The sequence below is a fragment of the Alternaria alternata genome, assembly GCF_001642055.1.
Source record: "Alternaria alternata strain SRC1lrK2f unplaced genomic scaffold CC77scaffold_8, whole genome shotgun sequence".
Taxonomy (NCBI): domain Eukaryota; kingdom Fungi; phylum Ascomycota; class Dothideomycetes; order Pleosporales; family Pleosporaceae; genus Alternaria; species Alternaria alternata.
The window spans coordinates 355,741-373,887 of NW_017306197.1; the positions used below are offsets into that span (position 1 = coordinate 355,741).

At 51.5% G+C, this 18,147-nt stretch overlaps 8 protein-coding genes across 8 annotated transcripts; 3 read left to right on the forward strand and 5 right to left on the reverse strand.

Annotated features, from left to right (window-relative positions):
• Positions 1 to 124: 124 nt before the first annotated feature.
• Positions 125 to 1,711, forward strand: CC77DRAFT_1060333 (DUF185-domain-containing protein; the record flags this gene model as incomplete). Its single annotated transcript, XM_018528328.1, has 3 exons — positions 125 to 434; positions 482 to 1,452; positions 1,502 to 1,711. The coding sequence occupies 3 exons, from the start codon at positions 125 to 127 to the stop codon at positions 1,709 to 1,711; spliced, it is 1,491 nt and encodes a 496-aa protein (XP_018386950.1).
• Positions 1,712 to 1,783: 72 nt separating this feature from the next.
• Positions 1,784 to 2,817, reverse strand: CC77DRAFT_1030338 (citrate lyase; the record flags this gene model as incomplete). The annotated part of the gene is made up of 2 exons (XM_018526583.1): positions 1,784 to 2,706; positions 2,781 to 2,817. The coding sequence occupies 2 exons, from the start codon at positions 2,815 to 2,817 to the stop codon at positions 1,784 to 1,786; spliced, it is 960 nt and encodes a 319-aa protein (XP_018386951.1).
• Positions 2,818 to 2,954: 137 nt separating this feature from the next.
• On the forward strand, positions 2,955 to 3,900 carry CC77DRAFT_806702 (golgi apparatus membrane protein-like protein tvp23). The gene is made up of 2 exons (XM_018533283.1): positions 2,955 to 3,194; positions 3,266 to 3,900. The coding sequence occupies exons 1-2, from the start codon at positions 3,098 to 3,100 to the stop codon at positions 3,808 to 3,810; spliced, it is 642 nt and encodes a 213-aa protein (XP_018386952.1). The 5' UTR covers positions 2,955 to 3,097; the 3' UTR covers positions 3,811 to 3,900.
• Positions 3,901 to 3,990: 90 nt separating this feature from the next.
• On the reverse strand, positions 3,991 to 5,293 carry CC77DRAFT_932908 (hypothetical protein; the record flags this gene model as incomplete). Its single annotated transcript, XM_018534287.1, has 2 exons — positions 3,991 to 4,913; positions 5,101 to 5,293. 2 exons carry the CDS (start codon positions 5,291 to 5,293, stop codon positions 3,991 to 3,993), a joined length of 1,116 nt encoding a protein of 371 aa, XP_018386953.1.
• A 3,070-nt stretch (positions 5,294 to 8,363) lies between these two features.
• CC77DRAFT_933573 (hypothetical protein) lies at positions 8,364 to 10,075 on the reverse strand (the record flags this gene model as incomplete). Its single annotated transcript, XM_018534324.1, has 5 exons — positions 8,364 to 9,162; positions 9,214 to 9,602; positions 9,653 to 9,807; positions 9,858 to 9,941; positions 9,988 to 10,075. 5 exons carry the CDS (start codon positions 10,073 to 10,075, stop codon positions 8,364 to 8,366), a joined length of 1,515 nt encoding a protein of 504 aa, XP_018386954.1.
• Positions 10,076 to 14,171: 4,096 nt separating this feature from the next.
• On the reverse strand, positions 14,172 to 15,049 carry CC77DRAFT_1019465 (hypothetical protein). The gene has a single exon (XM_018524834.1). It carries the CDS (start codon positions 14,606 to 14,608, stop codon positions 14,399 to 14,401), a length of 210 nt encoding a protein of 69 aa, XP_018386955.1. The 5' UTR covers positions 14,609 to 15,049; the 3' UTR covers positions 14,172 to 14,398.
• A 116-nt stretch (positions 15,050 to 15,165) lies between these two features.
• Positions 15,166 to 16,638, forward strand: CC77DRAFT_1088421 (hypothetical protein; the record flags this gene model as incomplete). The annotated part of the gene is made up of 2 exons (XM_018529466.1): positions 15,166 to 15,316; positions 15,366 to 16,638. 2 exons carry the CDS (start codon positions 15,166 to 15,168, stop codon positions 16,238 to 16,240), a joined length of 1,026 nt encoding a protein of 341 aa, XP_018386956.1. The 3' UTR covers positions 16,241 to 16,638.
• On the reverse strand, positions 16,246 to 18,070 carry CC77DRAFT_960679 (hypothetical protein). The gene is made up of 5 exons (XM_018535611.1): positions 17,967 to 18,070; positions 17,809 to 17,913; positions 17,750 to 17,755; positions 16,717 to 17,676; positions 16,246 to 16,650 (listed from the first exon to the last, which is right to left on the reverse strand). The coding sequence occupies exons 1-5, from the start codon at positions 18,023 to 18,025 to the stop codon at positions 16,458 to 16,460; spliced, it is 1,323 nt and encodes a 440-aa protein (XP_018386957.1). The 5' UTR covers positions 18,026 to 18,070; the 3' UTR covers positions 16,246 to 16,457.
• Positions 18,071 to 18,147: the final 77 nt, after the last annotated feature.

The following is an 18,147-nucleotide window of genomic DNA, read 5'->3' on the forward strand; positions in this document are numbered from 1 at the left end:
TATGATATCCCCGTCTTGGCGCGGCTGCCCGCAAAGCTCACCACGTGCATTCGCGCGGAGACGACCTGGGTACCAAAACTCTACCGCCGTCGCGACGCATTCGTGACGATCGTCTCCGGCGGCAATGGACTCGCCACTCGCTACGCAGCTTTTCCGCCAGCTCTTCTCGCATAGAGCGTCGCAATGTCTTGCCCGCGGAGCTCGACCAGCGCTCGCAGGCGCCCGCATACCACACCACCAAACACGAGGCAAGGCCACGCGGTTGGGTGAGGGAGAAACGAAGCGGGAGAGCCGATGGACACCGAGAAAGAATGCGTTTCCCCAAGAGAGAGCCGAGGAGTTTGAAAGATACCCAATGGTTACAGCGGACATGCTGAGGAGTAGGAGAGAAAGACCGCGCAGAGTCAAGATGTTGCTGCGTGACTTTATAGAAGGTCAAAGGCTCCTCATACATGGTAATGCCAAGCTAACGGGTGTATAGACAGCTTGTATAACCCCAATTACGGCTATTTCTCCAAGCAAGTCGTCATCTTCTCCCCCGGCGAACCGTTCGACTTCAATTCTATGGGCTCTGAGCACGAGTTCTTTCAGCAACTACGACACCGCTATACCGCTTTCGAAGACGACCTTGACTATCAAGAACCAAACGATCTCCGCCAACTCTGGCACACGCCGACCGAACTCTTCTCACCCTACTACGGAGAAGCAATTGCGCGCTATCTCGTAGAAGACTACAAGTACAACTTCTACCCATACCATGACCTGAACATATACGAGATGGGCGCGGGTAACGGTACAATGATGTTGAACATCCTTGACTTCATAAGAGACGTGCATCCGGACGTGTACGAGCGAACAAAATTCAAGATTATTGAAATTTCTAGTCAACTAGCCGACCTCCAACAGAAGGGTCTAGGACACTCAGCATATGCGCGTGGGCACTCTGACAAAGTGGAAATCATCAATCGGAGTGTCTTCGACTGGAACACTTACGTCTCATCGCCGTGCTACTTCCTCGCCTTGGAAGTTTTCGACAATTTTGCACACGATGCTTTAAAGTACGACTTCGAAACGGGCCTTCCATATCAATCCCATGTCATCGTCGATCCTCGTGGAGAGCTTTTTGAATACTACTCCCGCACTATAGACCCCCTCGTTACCCAATTCCTCGAACGCAGACATGCTGCCTGTACCAATTATCCACATCCGTTACAAGGCTCGAGGCTCATGAACAATCTGAGGAGCCTAGTACCGTTCCGCTCCAATATGAGCATGCCAGAGTACATACCCACGCGGCTGATGCAATTCTTCTACATGTTATACGAGAAGTTTCCAAATCACAAGTTGATCAGCAGCGACTTCCACAAACTGGGCGATACGGTAGAGGGTATCAATGCGCCAGTTGTGCAAACGAGATATAAGAGACAGATGATTCCTGTTTCGACACCTCTTGTAAGCTCAAGAATTGGTCCATTGTAATGGAGCTACTAACGCGTCTCAGGTGCACCAAGGCTATTTCGACATACTCTTTCCCACTGACTTCGATGTCATGGAACCCATGTACACAACAATAACCGGGCGCTTCGCACGAACATACTTACACGAAGACTTCATGGCTGGCAGAGCAGATATCGCGGAGACGACTACGAAAAACGGCGATAATCCGTTGCTGAGCTGGTACAAGAATGCCAGTGTGATGATTACTGTGTAGAACGTAGTCACACAGTTAGCTTGTGGCCAACATGTAGGAGAACAATACGAAGATACCAGTATGAATTGGCAACTACTCGGGCTCCTGTCCCTTCCATGTCTCCTTGACAGCACTGACGTCCATTTCACACACCTCGGCATGCTTCAATACCGCATGCGCCTTCTTCACAACTGGTGCATCAATCATCTTGCCATCCAATGTCCAGGCCCCTCGTCCAGCTCTACTCGCCTTTTCATCTGCTATGACTATCCTTGTCGCCCACTCAAGCTCCTTCTCTCCAGGGCTAAACGCTTTATGGCATACCGCGACTTGACTCGGATGTATGCACTGCTTGCCGTTGAAACCCAAACCTTTGCCGTTCAGACATTCTTCCTCTAGTGTCTTGAGCCCTTGCTCGCCCTTGTAGCTGGTACACACCAAGTCAATGGTGCTGGGGAGCTCAGCAGCTCGAGCTGCTGTGGCGATGGCACTCCTCGCGTAGAGGAACTCCATGAGCGAAGGCGTGCGCGTAAGACTCATATCCTTTGCAAAGTCCTCTGCTGCGAAGACGAGCCCAGAGATGTAAGGCGAAGCGGCGCAGATTGAACTTAGGTTCTGTATCGCTTTTGCGCTTTCTATCAACGCTATTATACGCACCGGTTCCCTCTTCCCTTGTTTGCCTGAGCTTGGGTGTCGCTCAGGTGAAAGATGCCGTATCACATCTGTGACGAAATGTAGATCTGCAGCGCTTTCGCACTTGGGCAGCATGATAGCATCGAGATACTCGCCTTTGAGCACTTGTGTCAGGTCATCCAGCGCTAGACCGGTGTCTACGCTGTTTATCCGCACGCACATTTCTTTTATGCCACTGGGTCGTGGTTTGTTGAGGATATCGCGAAGATTAGAGCGTGCTTCGGATTTCATGTGTGGTGCAACGCTGTCTTCGAGGTCGTAGGTCACGTTATCGGCGTGCATGGCAAAGGACTTCTCGAGCATCTTCTTCGATGAGGACGGCACTGGGGTGGGAATGTTAGTATGGTGTCTTGTATTGTCTTAAGAATAGACATGGACTGGAATGGTGATGGTTTACCGTACATGCACGCCCTCCGTATGATTGGTGCTGCCATGTTGTCTGTGGTTTGACCAGAGCACCAGTCTCCGGATAATTGTTGCAACTAGCAGAGTACCAAAATCAAAGGCCTCAATGATAGAAAGCCATATAGCCGTTACGCACCTCGGTCACTTCAGCTAGCCTATGACGTGCGGGGAAGTCGCAGCTCCACCAAAGCTCCCCCCGAAACGCCGATCGCCGACGCGTCCCTGAGAAAGCCACGTGAAGCTGATCTTCAACACGTCTCGGGCTGTTTCCCAATAGCACACCACTCCCACCCCCACGGCATAAGGAATATGGAGAACGCACAACAAGCGCCAGAGCCTGGCTCGCTGAGCTGGAGACTCAGTAGTCATCCCATCACACTACTTACTTTCCTGTTCTTCCGCATCTGTATGCTTCCCAGTCCATCTATCCAGGCACCACATCCGTGAAACTCATTCAAGACTAACACACCCACACAGCCTCCCTACTAGTCTATATCCTTGGCCTCCGCCTGCTCACCTCCAACTTCGTCCTCATCTTCATCATCACCATCCTCCTTCTCGCAGTCGACTTCTACTACCTCAAGAACATTGCGGGCCGCCGCTTGGTCGGACTACGATGGTGGAACGAAGTCGATGCCAATACTGGGGACGGCCGCTGGGTATTTGAGAGTCTAGACCCGGAAACCGGACGCCAGATCAATGCGACGGATAAGAGGTTCTTCTGGTTGGCGCTGTATGCGCAGCCCGTGTTGTGGGTATTGCTTGCGATTGTGGCTTTAGTGAGCTTTGAGTTTATTTGGTTGACGCTTGTCGGTACGTATCGCCCAGGGCAGACAAATGATTCTTGTGCTAACGCGTTTCATCCAGTCATCGCACTCGTGCTTACCATCACGAATACACTCGCCTTCTCTCGTTGCGATAAGTTCAGCCAAGCGACTGGCTTCGCCTCGAACGCCATGTACGGTTCGGGTCTTGCAAGGAACTTGGCTGGCGGCTTGATGTCAAGCATACTCAGGCGGTGATACATGGACTTCGGAGACGTGCGCAGAATCTCTAATTTGTGACAAAAGCAGGATATATTGTAGGATTAGGCATATGATCTATTACTCGGAGTCTACCCAGGGCGTCTAAGATACCCTATATTCATCTATCGAAATCAGTTGGACGTCTTGCAAAGCTATGGTCCCAGACATGTTGCTGACTCAATACCCCCTCTTGCGGTTCACCTCGTTGATCAGCTTGCCGTTGCTTCGATCTTGCTTGATGTTCTCGATAAGCACCTGGAACGCTCTGTCGGCATAAGCGTCTGACGCTCCGCTGCAGTGCGGTGTAATGAGAACATTTGGCGCATCCCATAGCGGATCATCTTCAGGCAGAGGTTCAGGATCAGTAACATCGAGGGCTGCGCCACTGATGAGTTCCTTCTTCAACGCCGTAACGAGAGCCTTCGAGTCGATGATCGGCCCGCGCGCAATGTTCGCGACGTAGGTGCCCTTTGGATTGGACTTGTGTAGGAGGTCGAATTCCTCGGTAGATAGGAGATGGGTTGTGGCTTTCGTCAGCGGCACAGAAACGACCAACAGGTCAATCTCCTGCTTCAAGAATTCGTGCACGTCTTCTTTACTGGTTCCGCTGTACCACGCGCTGGGAATACCGCCGTCAGGGTCGCCAGTACCAGGAACGATATAGCCGTTGTCGTGCTTGGACTCTGGAGTCGTGCGTGGTGAAGCAGTGTAGGCTATGACGTCCATGCCCATTGCCTTTGCTACATGAGCAACTTGTCGACCGATACTTCCATAACCCAACACACCCACCCTCTTCCCTACCCGGTCACTAACACTCATTCCCACCTTCTGGTCCCAAACCTTCTTCTTCTGGTTATCGTAAAGCTTGGTGTAGCTATGGCTGTGTACCAGATTCATCATGATAACCCATTCGGCGATTTGCGGGCCATGAACACCATTTGCGGAACATAGCGGAATCTTGGAGTCCGTGTAGATGGGATGATTAGAAACGTGGTTGGTGCCTGCAGAAAAGAACTGAATGAGCTTAGTGTTTGGGATAGACGATACTGATTCCGGGAGCCAGGAGAGTGTTGCCACATAAGTTGCGCGCTTGATGAGATCTGTGATGACATTAGCCAGGCCTTACAACAGGCGTTAATGCGGGGAATATTCGATTTGATGAACCACAGACGAATGCGGATGCTGACCGATTGGTAACGCACGAATCCGCAGCCTTGGGCCCGGCATCATCGCGGATGTAACCACCATTTCGCAAATGTGCATAGATACCAATATCATGTCGCTTACCTTCAGGTACATCCACCTCCGACTTTCCGCCCTCCCATTTAGCATGAAAGTACTTTACTTCCACGTCGTCGAAGGCCTCCCTCAGCTCTTTCATGCCATGCTCACATATCTCTTGAGGCCACGGCAGCGCGCATAGCACGAGCTCCTTCTCTTTCTCCGCATGCCGGGACGGAATATCAGGACCACCTCCCATCGCGACCATGCTAGCTTATAGGACGGATACTTGTTATGGGCTGGGACGAGATTGTAGACCCTCCTGCTGGAGAGAACGGCTGTATAGCAAGGACTAGAGTGCGATAGGCGGAGTAATAGCGTACGTGAAGGCGAATATCGAAGGAGTGGACAGGAACACTTTGTTATCTACTGAGAACGTTGGAGGTGGAGAAGAAGTTCGTAAGCATCCGCCATGGTGGGGTATAGCGTGCCCTACCATCTGACTTGACCCTCTCAGTCATGACGTTGCTCGGATTTCAAAGCCCGTTACGTGCGTGCAGATAGTGCAATATGTCGCCATCGAAGACTCGGACGCACCATTTCCATGTTCTCCATTTCGAAGATAATCATTATGGGTAAAAGTTAGATTTGAATGCTCACAAGGTCGGGTCTGGCTATGGAAGTAAACATGGCCGTTGAGAGAATTGCGACTGGAGGGAGAGCATTTCTCGTTTTTGTTTTTTATCTTAAACGAGGTTTGTCCTATGCTGATGCGTACAGATTCTTTTGCGATTCGAGGGGCGATGGTCGTGGTCCAGAAATGAAAGATGTCCAGAACGTGTTGTGTTATATCAAAGGCTGGTCGTGGAAGCCGGCGCATCTGCAAGTAGTATTGCACTAACCAGCATCGCACTATGCTCTTCACGACATACAGACACGTGAGGAATCATTACTACTATTCACAACGTTGCTACAAGGAGGTCACAACACAGACGTGAACTTGCAACAGTGGAAACATGGCGATACCGAAAAGGCTTCGGCTCTGTAGTGTAAGCGTCGTACTTTGCGCGTATACTTTTGACTATTATCGTGCGCAGTACGCACGAGGGCGACTGAGAAATTAAAACATTCATACCTCTTTGTGCGTCAATGTTCGACTACCATACCAAGCCGCACAAAGGGAGATGCTGAGTCACCGGGTAATATAGGTGAGAAATGATCCTGCCTTCAAGGAGTCTATTTCTCTTTATCTGAGCGTACGGGGAAACGGGAAATCGTCGCAGAGTCTGTCAGAAGCCCTGCGTGCATCCATCGCATGCAATATGAAAATGAGTCGTCTTTCATGCCTCGTGTGGGCCTTCATTGTTCAGTTTCGAAGCCACTCCCACATCCCGCGTCGCCTACACTTCTATCGGACCGTCGATACCCAGTATGTAAGGCTATAAGTGCCGAAACTATGATGTCTGACAAGCTAATACGTGCCGCAGTAACTACCTTCGATATCGCGTCCAGCTCGCCCATCTCTGCCCCAGGGACACATCAGCCCCCAATTTCGGTTGCTCTCGCGGCCTGCCTGAGCGGCTGAGCCGAGCCGTTGGATAAATCCTGCTCACGTTGCGCGGGCCACTCACCACCCATGTCGCGTCAGGCTTACCACTTTGCGGCCCAAATACCTGTTCCTGCAGCTCGTGCCGAGCACGGATTCATGCGTGCGCCCAAAGAGACGTGTCGCTATACCGTTAAAAACAAGGGGCCGTTGTCAAGATACGTCCGTGTACCCACACGTGGAAGGAGGACCTGCTCTTTTGATAAGGTTCCTCCGTCATATCAGTCGCGTGTCTTCCCGGTGAACGATGTTCTGGAAACTGGGGCCGTTTGTTGAGGAGAATATGCTTGGGGAAGGAGTAGTGCAGATCTCTCCATGCATGTGATGTATGTGACCTAAGTTCTTGCTCCTGCAGCAGCGGAGGTGGAAACAGAACTTTGGAGGTGAACACCGCATTGCATTGATGAGTTCTGGTCGCGTCGATACTCCTGGGCGGAGAGGCACGGAGTGCGGAGGTGTTAGCAAGTCCACCGAAAATGGTATAGTGACCCAATGGCAAGGTGAAGAATGGGGCGTCAGCACGGCATAACGTTGATTCGCTGTGCCGTGAAGAAAGTTCGCAGCATCTCGCGTGCGTCTGTCCTCGGATGGGAGAACTAGCCAAATTCGCAATGTCGCTGATGGCCTCAACCCAGGGACCCTAGATCATGCTTCCTACTGCCACGTTTTTCTGGGCTGTTTCTTTTTTGCTCGGCGAAGTCCTCTTGGCCCTACCAAGATCGACATATTGAACGCTTCGAATTTACCCATATTGCCGGTAGATGCCAAGTCCCAGCCCGTTCAGGAGCGACCACAGAACGGCATCGGACGTTCAGACGATCGATACGGAAGTTGACGGGTGCACGTAAGCGAGTGGGAGTAAGGTTTGATGATACCTGTCAATACTTTCATTTTGTATATTCTGCTATAGATCTTCTCTATACTTGCTCCAAATGTGAAGTGTTATAGTGGAGCTACTATCAAGACGACTGGGCCTACAGCTTGCGTGAAAGAGGATTGTGGAAGTTTACGACAGTGTAGCTTAATGCGATGCCGACCCCAGCATGTGCGGAAAGTCGACTCCGTACGAAGGCGAGTGTCAATTGCCTGCGGTGATAATACAGGGAATGGTCAATTGGACCGATTCCGATCCCACGGAGTGGTATGTGAAGAGTGAGAAAAGAACCAGAGAAAGGGGCTACAACGTTTGACCCGAATGATGAAACCTTTGCTGTCCAGTTTACAGACCATCATCTGTGCATGCGCTTACATGGTCTTTGGTGGATGATAGTAAGTGAGAGGGAGGAAAGCAAGAAGATCTGAACCCTCAGTCGATTCCAATGATGGATTGGCGACAGAGACTACGTGAAGACCTTAAAACCCCAGATGCGTGGTAAGCCCAATCGACGTGCTCAAGCTTGTCGTCTGATATCGAAGTCAATTGCGCAGACCAAGATCTGGCATCGCTCGAAATAATGTAGATCGCTGAGTCAGAGCTGATTTGTATCGTCGATGCACGAAACGGTCGCAGGTCCTCTGTCGTAGCCCATAGCTTCATGCTGATGCATGGCCAAGTGTGCTAGCTCCGCGAACGTAATCCGTAGAATTTGGAAACTCTATTTGGCTCGCGTGAACCGGCGGATAAATCAGACGGTTGAAACCATGCCTGCAGCATGGTGATCCTAGGGTCAACACTAGCATGGACGTGATAAAGTGTAGCGAAGAAAATATCTTGTATTCAAGCTCAGATTTTGGAGTCGTAGTCTGGAGGGTGCAGCCCAAGTCCTCCTCTTGCCATTGATGACCTAGGGTCCCAGTCGACATGGGTAGCCGCCCGAGATTGGGGTCGAGGAGTCGAAAAGCTCAGCGTCGGACTCTTGTAGTCGCGCTGAAATTCCTTATGGAAATGCTCGGGAGTGTCGGATCGAGCATTGCCCATGGCGTAGCTGGCAAGTCCTGGAGTGTTGTATGCATTTGGGGGTGATTGCGGCTCGTCAAAGTTCTTGAGCTCAAATTGACGTATGTCCTCCGTAGGATGTCTGGCGTCCAAGGATACGAATTCGCGGTTCTTACTAAACTTGCTTCTGATCAAGTCCCGCCATCCCACTACCATACTCCAGCGACCAAGCAAGAAGAAAACTTGAAGACCAGCAATGGAGAGCATCATTAAGATTGCTGTAACTGTAGATTGGTCGACTGCCATATCCTGGCCGAGGTCGAAACACTCCTTTGGATTGGTGGGGTTCTCCATCAAGCACATGATGTACGGAACGAGTTCCTCAACGTTATCGGTAGCGTGCGATGTCACCGAATTCAGCCAGATGAATACGATGGAGAAGAAGATGACGTCCACAAGAATGAAGACCACAATCGTTATGCCACGCCATTGAAGGTATAGGACTTTGCGAACACGTCGGTAAACAGCTCGTGCTGAACGGTTTCGTAAGCTAGTCGTGTAAGAGGGAAGGCCAGCACTGCTTTGGGTTTCGGTTTTGTCATCGCTGAACATGTTCTGGAGATACACCTTGATGCAGTATACGAAGCTAGAGTGGGTATCAGTAACGTCACTTCCCAAGGCCTGCTGAGTAACTTACGTAGCGACCTGGATGACCATGGCTGCGCCTGAGATGGCCAGCAAAGGACCCCAGAAGTCTTTCATCGAATGCTCGGCGTTCACGTGGCAGACATCACCGAATCTGAAAGAGACTCCGGTGATTGTGATCGTGATGGTGAAAAAAGTGGCGGCAACAGACCAGCCTAGGCCTTGTGCCCAGTAAAAGAATTTCTTTCCTGGCGTGACATCCCAGCAGATCTGGAGATGCATAGAAAGCGCGCGTATGAAGATCCAAACTGCCATCGACATGCCTCCAGAGATAAGGAACGCACCAGAGAAAGCGCATGTTAGACTTGAGTACATGTCGTTGGGGGTAATCTCATCGTAGCACTGCTCCGGCTGAGCACCGAAGGGTATCACAAAACCAAGCTAGAACCGATCAGCAGGACGAAAGCGAAGTAGACAGAAGTTGGACTTACTGCCATGAGAATCGCAGCAATAATGAGACAGTAGCTGAGGTAGTGTCGACGAGTCTTGTCGGCTGGCAGTACCAGGTATGTGATCAGCAGGATGACCAGACAGATAAGTCCAGCTACATTGAGCGCTTCAGCTACGCGATACGCTGTGTTGAAGCCTGAGCACGATCAGCAAAGTGATTGTCTAAGTACGATCTATGGAACATACTCTCTGGGTAAAGGAAGTCTGTGAGAGGACATGGCAAGCAGCAAACAGATTGCCCGTATGGTGCACAGAATCTCCCATCAACAACTGCGAGTGTCAGCAACTATACGAAGAACAAGACCAGAGCACCTACACCCATCGAATCCAAACTGCTTAACATTGTAGAAAGGCGCCGGGCAACCCGCTCGAAGAAGATCGGTTCTTGTAACGTTGTTGGCCATTTTGAGACTTCCCACTCTTCTCACAAGACGAACCAAAGCGTCTTGAAAGTATGCAGCATGAGAGTCCTTCCAGCGGTGATCCCTACTGTAGCTGGAGGTGCGATCCGACGAGCTTATAGACGGTACGTGGGGTCGACCGGCGTGACTGGCGCTACAATTCGGCTCAGTGTCGACGTGTGATGCTATAGGTTATGCTCTTGTAAGGCAATGCCGCGTAGATGAAACCGCTGACAGCAATGGCAGTGTTAGACGGAACGATTGTCGCGGATGCGAAAACGAAACGATGTGGAGAGAAGTGATTGTCGTTAGTTCGAACGCAGAGAGTCTAAAGAGTGAATAAGGTTCTATGGTTGGATTAGAGGCGCATAAGGCCAAAGCAAATGCAAAACGAACGACGGGACGTTATGGTAGAAGTAAGAAAAGCCGCCACGGCATGAGAGCGAAGCCGCAGTGATGCAGGAAGACGGCCTGGTCTTGAATGTGGCTCCTGGTTGGGCGGCCTGGGGGGTAAGTCCAGTGGGTGCGGCGATCCATGAGCGAACAGACCACCGTCACCCCTGCAGGTACACTTCTTCCCTAGTTTAGCGCGGCCTCACCCCCAGAAGCTTAGTGGCCAAGGCATGCAAAGACGGCTAGGATTCGCAACACAGGCGGGTCTGCAGACAGGGATACCGGTTGGGTCCAGGAACAGGGCTCGCATGCGAAAGGGCACTGGCTCGAAGGAGCCGAATGCAGCACGGTCAGCTATCACCTCTTTTGCAGCTCGTGCATCGTGATTCGCGACAATACGAGAAGGGCTTCCCACACTGAAGCGCGACGGCACCCAGAACGCAATACGCAGGCGTCTAGCAGAGATCAATACGGCGTAGTCGCTAGCGGAAGTTGAAATCATAGGTCCGCCCTTCCAACATGATCCTTTCGTGGAGGATTCTAGTTCATCGGTTCTCGATGATGTTGCGATGGAGTCGAGACTCGACAGGCCGCCTACTGGATTGGCAGTTCAGCCACCATGGATCTGCGAAATTGCTGCTGACTGGATGTACAATATCAGGCAAGTGTCCAGACAACATATGTCTTTGCCAATTTTGCCGTCTCGTACAGAGTTGCCTGGCACTTTGAACTGGAGCCATCGGCAACGTCCGAGAACCGTTGGGGCTGATCAATAGATCGTCGCAACTGGTTGCGGGTCATCGTTCGCTCCTACGTCGCTCATCGTTGCCTTCCAACGACAAAGCTCGACTGGCTCTTGAGCCACGCGCGACCATGCTTGTGAAATCTTGGGAACAGTCATCAGTTGGCGTTGTGGGACTGTGAATTTCAGCTTGCTCGACTATAACTGTGCCTATAGAGAAAAGTTGGCAGGTCGCGGGAAGTACGAACTGTCCCATAATTCTCCGGTCTGACTGAGCGTTGAGAGCCTCGATCGAGAGCTGATCCTATCACGCTCCGGTGTGCCCTGGGTGGCGTAGTCAGCGCTGCAACGTCCGGCGTTTTCGAGCTCTCTTTGCCGCGTTAGCGCCGCTTGGTGGAGTTCCCCAACAAACGCGTGCCGACGCGTAAAACTCCTCATTGTTTTGATCTCATTAGTACGTCGTCTCCACTAGTAGAGCTTGCTATCGTCGTGGGGCCTTCTCGCGAACCCGAGGGTTGTAAGGTCGTGCTGTATAATGACGAGAGGATCTAGGCCAGGCACGTGTCGTACCCCGCTGTCTGTTATCAACATAATGGCACGCGAGCTGGTCCACCCAACTTCTTCTCAACTTTCTATCTCAAAAGTACACGTTTTTACGTAGTGACAACCGCCATGCCCCGCCACCGTTCGTGATGACTTTGAATTTTTCTTACTGGCCCGTGGACATACGCTACGCCTCAGAGGTCGTGTGGTCCGTCTGAGGTAGCGAGCGGAGAACATGCATTAGTCCTGCACTGTGCCTGCAGAAGCCTCTTCGCTTTCTTAGCAATCCATTGGGCTGTAGACGCACACAGCCATGATTGGCGGACAATTCGACAGACCCGCTTCCTAGATGACGTTGGCATATGCTATGAGGGAACGGTTAATGGCAAGAGGAACCCGGAGTCTGTCGCGTATGACCGCTAGTTCGCGGGGGAATGGAGAGCGTTGAAACCGTTCGGTAGTGTTCCAGGGTAGGATTCTCTCCATATGAGCCCAATTTTATCAACCCGCGTACGTATGCTGCAATACTAAACGTTAGCCTCATGCCTTACAAGGAGACCGTCGTCGACCGATGTCACCAACTGCTCGGTACAGTCCAGACTACTCTCTCTGGTCTAACCCAGGTACCTGGCTTTCCGTGTCTGATCTACCATAAGCGTTCGTCCCATGGTACTGCAGTTACGCTAAGAGACACTACGAGCACTTCACGACCTCAATGACCCACACGAGTAGGTGCTGTCTACCCAAATAGAACACGGAGGAGGCCTCTCTGGCTGCTCGGGACACAGGAAGAGCGCACGCCATTGCAACTAGGAGGATGCCCCGGATTACACTATGAACGTCACTAAATCCTTCGAAATGTTTGACAGCAGTCGGCCCGCAAAGGATTCTGCTCGTGTCTAGACACCATACGCCACCTCAACTAGACGATAAAAAGTGTTGGTACGTGAACGGTGTGTTAGTATGCTCCGCCCTTTCACGCTCATCAAAGTCTTCGTGAGCAAGATACGGGGGTTCGCATCTCCCGGGACCTTTTGCCTCCCTGCTCTGGTATTACTGCCTTTCCTATCTCCCAAAAGTCATGACGATTTTTCCGTACAGAAAATTCGACAGGCAGTTATTGCAGATCAGGAGACATTTTCCCGTTTACTGCCATCCCAATAACATGGTCAGCTCGCCATCTGAACGCCATACTGCGAAGCGATGTGCAAACCCATGTTTGCCATCGTACCTAGCCCTACGAGCAGGGCCCCCATTGTACGCAATCATCTATAAGAAGCGTCATATTGGCATACTAGCTACATTCACACAAGTAGCATATACTTCATCCCGTCACCCCCCACATCACGTCCCGTCCCAAGAGTCTCGAATTTGGACCCAAGAAGCGAGTTTCAATGCAACGTTCCCATCACATGACAGGAATGGCATTCGTCAACGGCCGCAGCTGTCGTTTCAGGATCGATGTCCGAACGGGGATGTTGGAACTTCTAGCCACGAACCGCATTGCGTTCGCTTATGCCTACAATGTAATTCTATAGCACAACTAGATGGCTCTGCGATGATGTTACGGATGTAGCGATCGAAGATCCAGCTATTGCTGATGAGGTTAGTTCTAGCAGCACCGAGAAGGTTTACCCGACTGCATCGTACGTGGAGTATCGAGGCGTCAGATCGCTCGTACCACTCAGGTACGCTACCGAGGGCTTGGGGAAGCGCATGTACGGGACGTTCACTGGGATTCATGCCAATCATCGTACACGCAATGCTATCTGGAAAGGTCGGTGAGGGATTTCGGCCTCCCGTGTTGCCGAAAAAGCAACTCTCTTAACTCGCTGGAACGGTCTCGACGTGTCAGAACGGCACGCCTCGTTGACATATGGCATAAATGCCGACACTGGGTAATGCTATTGGTTGATTGGGTATCATTAAGAGGGCGAAAAGCAAATGCCACTGGGGTGTGACTTGAATGTCATCGTGCGCTTCGTTCATAGGAGTAGCAGCAAGTGGTGTTTTTGAGTATTTCAGTCGCAGCTATACCAGCCATTTAGACGGTGTCACTATCACAGGCACTTAAATAAGTAAACTGCCTTCAAAATTTATTTGGAGCAGCATACATCATTGTTCATACATATTATCGTTTGGGAAAGACAAGTTACGGATGCTTCCAACCTGACTGTTCCCAGACCATGAGTGCGAACAGACTGACGGCACCGATAAGGTTTGTTAAGCTGCTTCAGATTTAGTCGGATCGCTATGTTCGTCGATTTGATGTATACTTACGTACGGCTCCAAAGGAAGATCAGTTTCCGATCCTATATGCAGTCCAACACGTCTTGGTACAGTAGTTCAGAACATATTGTGAGAGCTGTTGTGTATAAGAAGAGATGAAACCAAGGCGTTTTGAGGAGGCACTGAGCATACCAAATCGTTGGTGGTAAGGGTACAGTTGTGGGCATCTGCCAACAACGCCGAAGAAGTTCCCAAACCCGTGGTGATACAAAGCCAAAACATTCGTTCGTTACGGACAGAGAGCTTTTGAGCATCGCTTGATCAAATCAGAACGTCGAGCCAAATATCAACTCGAGAACTGAGCGATGACCAAAGGCCAAGAGAGACTGTCGACAACTTAATGGCTTGCAAAGGTCTACTCAGCGGCCCTGTCCAGTTCCACCCATAATGCGGTCCTTTGTAGACCTCTGTCTAGACTCTTTAGACTTTCCGTCAGCAGCGGTTTGGTTTGCGGCCACCTCAGATTCGAGCTTCTGTTGAGCCTCGTGGAGTCTGCGTTGTCGACCAGCTTCCCACTGCTCGATGTCGGCCTGAGTCAGAGTAATCGTAGTTGGGGCGCGTCGGAGCATATCGATGACGTTTGATCGACTTGTGGAAAAAGATGTAAGTAAAAGATGCGAATGCGATGAGAATGTTCCAGAATATGTCAGAGTCCAGACGATCGGGTTTGATGGTAGGACTGGCTGAAGTGGCTGGACGCGCCTGTTGTTGTGTCGTGTGATGCAGCGTCCGATGAGAATGCGGTTGATACGAAAGGTGAGTTCTTAGTATGTCGTGGAAACGCAGCTTTACTGGAGAGACGAAACGAGTGTCGACGGATGAGGCGGTTTGCAAACACTATAGATCATTCGGGATGGATAAGTTGAGGATGTCGCTAGACGCGAGTAACAGATGCGCGCTCGCGACCAAAACACTGATTTTCAAAACAACCACCAGCTTGTCAAAGATGAGATGAGTGAAATTCGACAAAGAGACTGATATGGTCAAGGCCCAAAGAGAGTGCCGTGCGGGAAGCGGAGCACGTGGTGCGGAGGACCACACTGCAAGATCCCTGTCTGCCAAGACTTCGCGATCACGAAACTTTGGAGTTTAGAGTGACAGCATCAGCGACGGCCATCCACACAGCATGGCTCAGCGACACATGTGCCCTTCAATGGGTGCCTTGAGGCGCTCATTAATAGGGGATGTAGCAGCCCTGCCCAAATGCTCAACGAGGGCACTCCACAGCACAGCGAAGAGACTGGAAGAGCAACCCAGCGATGCATCTCCAGCCCACCGTACGCCTTCAAGACGCTCAATGGTTCTACCAAGTCAATGCTGATCAAGACTCAGCGCCAAACACACGCAAAGCCCGGCAGGCGACTGCTCTCAAGCAGATCACCTCGCTTCAGAACCGCCGCATCCAGCCCGGCGCACTCGCTCGAGGCTCTTTTCCAAGCGGTCAGATGGCACGACGAGCCCCCCGCTCGCCCTCCACTCCGCTCACCAAGGATGGCTTCATCCCCGAAGACAACGCCCCAGCCGATGCGCAGCCAGACGCAAACCCCCGCTTCGCCCGCAACACAGCACGCCCAACGACGACCCGCGGCTCGACCCCTCCCCAGGGCCAGATGGTCCGCGCCCCCTCCACACTGCGTGTAACCCGTCAAACAGTTGACGGCCCTGCTCGTGGCCCCGCTCGTGGACCCAACGTGCGTGGCCCCAATCTACGCGGTCGAGAAGGCGGACGAACAGGACCAGGTGGAAAGCGCGCTGGTGGTGCGCGAGGCAACAACCGTGGTGACGGAGGACCTCAGAAGCGGAAGAAGGGCGCTGGTGGCGAAGAATCGATGCCCACTTCCCTTGCGGACGTGAAGATTGAGGAAACCGTCTCAACGAGCATGCAGCAACAGCTCTTGCGTCTGCAAAGGAAGGAGTGGGACCGCGTGCCTTACGAGCCCAAGTATGCCAAGGGCAGTTTTGCCGCCAATGAGTTGATACACGCTGGAAGGGAGCTGTTCAAGGGCGAGGCCCCACCAGTCAAGTTTTGGGGACCTCTTGAGCACAGAATCGGCGTTGTGGGCATGTTTGGAGCGGAGGCGACTTTGAAGGTTCGCAGGGTGCCCGATGGCGATGCAGAGCCATTTGGACAGGAGGTACTCGAGCAAGAAGGGCCAGTCGAGGCCAAAGGTGCGGAGAAGAAGCAGGCTGTAGCACAATAGAGTGCCATGTGGACTATGTATATTGGAACTGTACATTTACGGATATCAAAGACTCATGATTGTTCGGGATGTGGTTGTTTATTTCTAGCTTGAGGCGTCTATGTACGTGACGTACGCCGTTGCGAGATTACCATGTCTGGCGCGACGCGCATCGCAGATCGTGCCTCTAGAGTTTCCATCAACGAAGTAGCTCAATGCGGCTACAAAGCATCACGACTTATTTGGAAGCCCACACGACCTTGTACTTGAACTGTGTGGGGAAGCTCCTATCTGTGATGAGCAGCTCTTCACCCTCTTCGACCAAGTCGATCATCTTCTTCTCTAGGTTAGGACGTGTTTGCTCTTCGAGGCCTGCGAGCTGCATGTAGAGCGACTTCTCACCCGTACGGATAGAGGGCTTCTTGAGTTGCCTGTGACGGTCAGTATATCATAAACGGTTTCGCGAGAGTGAAGGACATGGATCGGGGAATACATACGCTTCAGGCCGCTCCGCCAACCCATCGATAAACTCCTGCAGCGTGATACCAGGAAGAATCTGGAGAGGACGAGCAATGTTACCAGCACCACAGACGGGACAGTCGTCCTTCTTTTGGTGCTCAAAGGTATATGTGTATACGGAGTCGTCGCCAGTGTACATCATGTAGTTGTCTGTGCCCGGGAAACCCATGAACGGGGCAGTGTTCGTTGCCACCTTGAATGCTTCGTTGCAGCAACTCGCCGCCACGATGGCATTCGTACTCGCAATAGCCGGGATGATGTTTTTAACGACACCTTGTGTCATGCTATAGGTAACTCCTTCAATGTTGAACTCTTTAGCTCGGGCGGATGCCTTGTTGAACAACCAGGTAATGTGCTCTGGGTCGTCGGTATCGAGAGTAATGTCTTTACGCTCTTCTTCCCAGGCGATGATGTGCGCCCATTCGATACAATGTTGTGGTTGACGTGGGATAGTAGCTAGTGTGCACAGAGGCACTGCAGCGCGAGGAGCATGCATGTCGAGCTGGCACTCGATACAGGAAGTCATGGTTGGGAAGATGACACGGGCTTGGCCTTTGAAGCCTTCTGTTCCTCCGTCGATCAACGGCTTCATTGAGTCCGGATCATTCTCATCCACCATACCAACAAGTGTTGCATTGATCCATCGCCTTGCCTCGATGGAATCTAGACCACATACTATGAGTCCGAATTGCATGTAGTAGCTCTCGTCCTTGTCCTGGATTTTGCCACAGTAAGGAGTGATCTTAACGCCCTTTACACGCTTTTCGACGAAAGCAGCAGCAGTCTCAGCCTTGTACTTCCCCACGTCTGAGGCGCGGAAGAGAAATTGTCGATTCAAGTTGCTGACGTCAATGGTATCCATATCGATAACGTGTATGTCTTTGAATCCTGATAGGGCAAGATTCTTGAGGATCTCACAACCCAGACCGCCGGCTCCGCTGGATTTCAGTGAGTAAATATATCAGAGAAAGGTTTGCTATCTCTCATGGTCGAGCATTGACAAGAACATACATGACACTGCATGTCGTTAGCTGTAGTGTCTTGTACCTCAGAGGGAGTAAGTTTCGTACAGAACTTTAAGATTACTTAGGTACTCGATGACCTGTTCGCCAGCCATGAAGGCTTCCTCGTCTGTGAATGGTCCTTTGCGAGTCAGGAAATTGTCCAGGTACTTCCTATCGCATGATATCAGTCAAGAGCTCCGACATTTTCCATGCTTTCGGCTTACCATCGTGCCCGCGGACTGCTTGTTGTGGCGGCACTCATGTTATCGACGCTGACAGCCATCCTGTGTACATGTGTTGAAGATGAGTGTTGGGAGAGTCAAGTGGAGCAAACCGTGGTTGTAGGCATCAGAGTGTAGATGGCCTGCCAAGCCGCTAGGCTGCGGGCCTGCGCATGGGAAAGGA

Excerpts from the sequence above, each read along its gene's own strand:
- CC77DRAFT_960679 (XM_018535611.1), bottom strand. The coding sequence starts at position 18,025 with ATGGCTGTCAGCGTCGATAACATGAGTGCCGCCACAACAAGCAGTCCG. Across the intron at positions 17,914-17,966 it reads AGCAGTCCGCGGGCACGATG|GAAGTACCTGGACAATTTCC; the intron begins GTAAGCCGAAAG and ends ATCATGCGATAG. Across the intron at positions 16,651-16,716 it reads TTGGCGGAGCGGCCTGAAGC|GCAACTCAAGAAGCCCTCTA; the intron begins GTATGTATTCCC and ends TGACCGTCACAG.
- CC77DRAFT_1019465 (XM_018524834.1), bottom strand. The coding sequence starts at position 14,608 with ATGCTCCGACGCGCCCCAACTACGATTACTCTGACTCAGGCCGACATC.
- CC77DRAFT_806702 (XM_018533283.1), top strand. The coding sequence starts at position 3,098 with ATGGAGAACGCACAACAAGCGCCAGAGCCTGGCTCGCTGAGCTGGAGA. Across the intron at positions 3,195-3,265 it reads TTTCCTGTTCTTCCGCATCT|CCTCCCTACTAGTCTATATC; the intron begins GTATGCTTCCCA and ends ACACCCACACAG.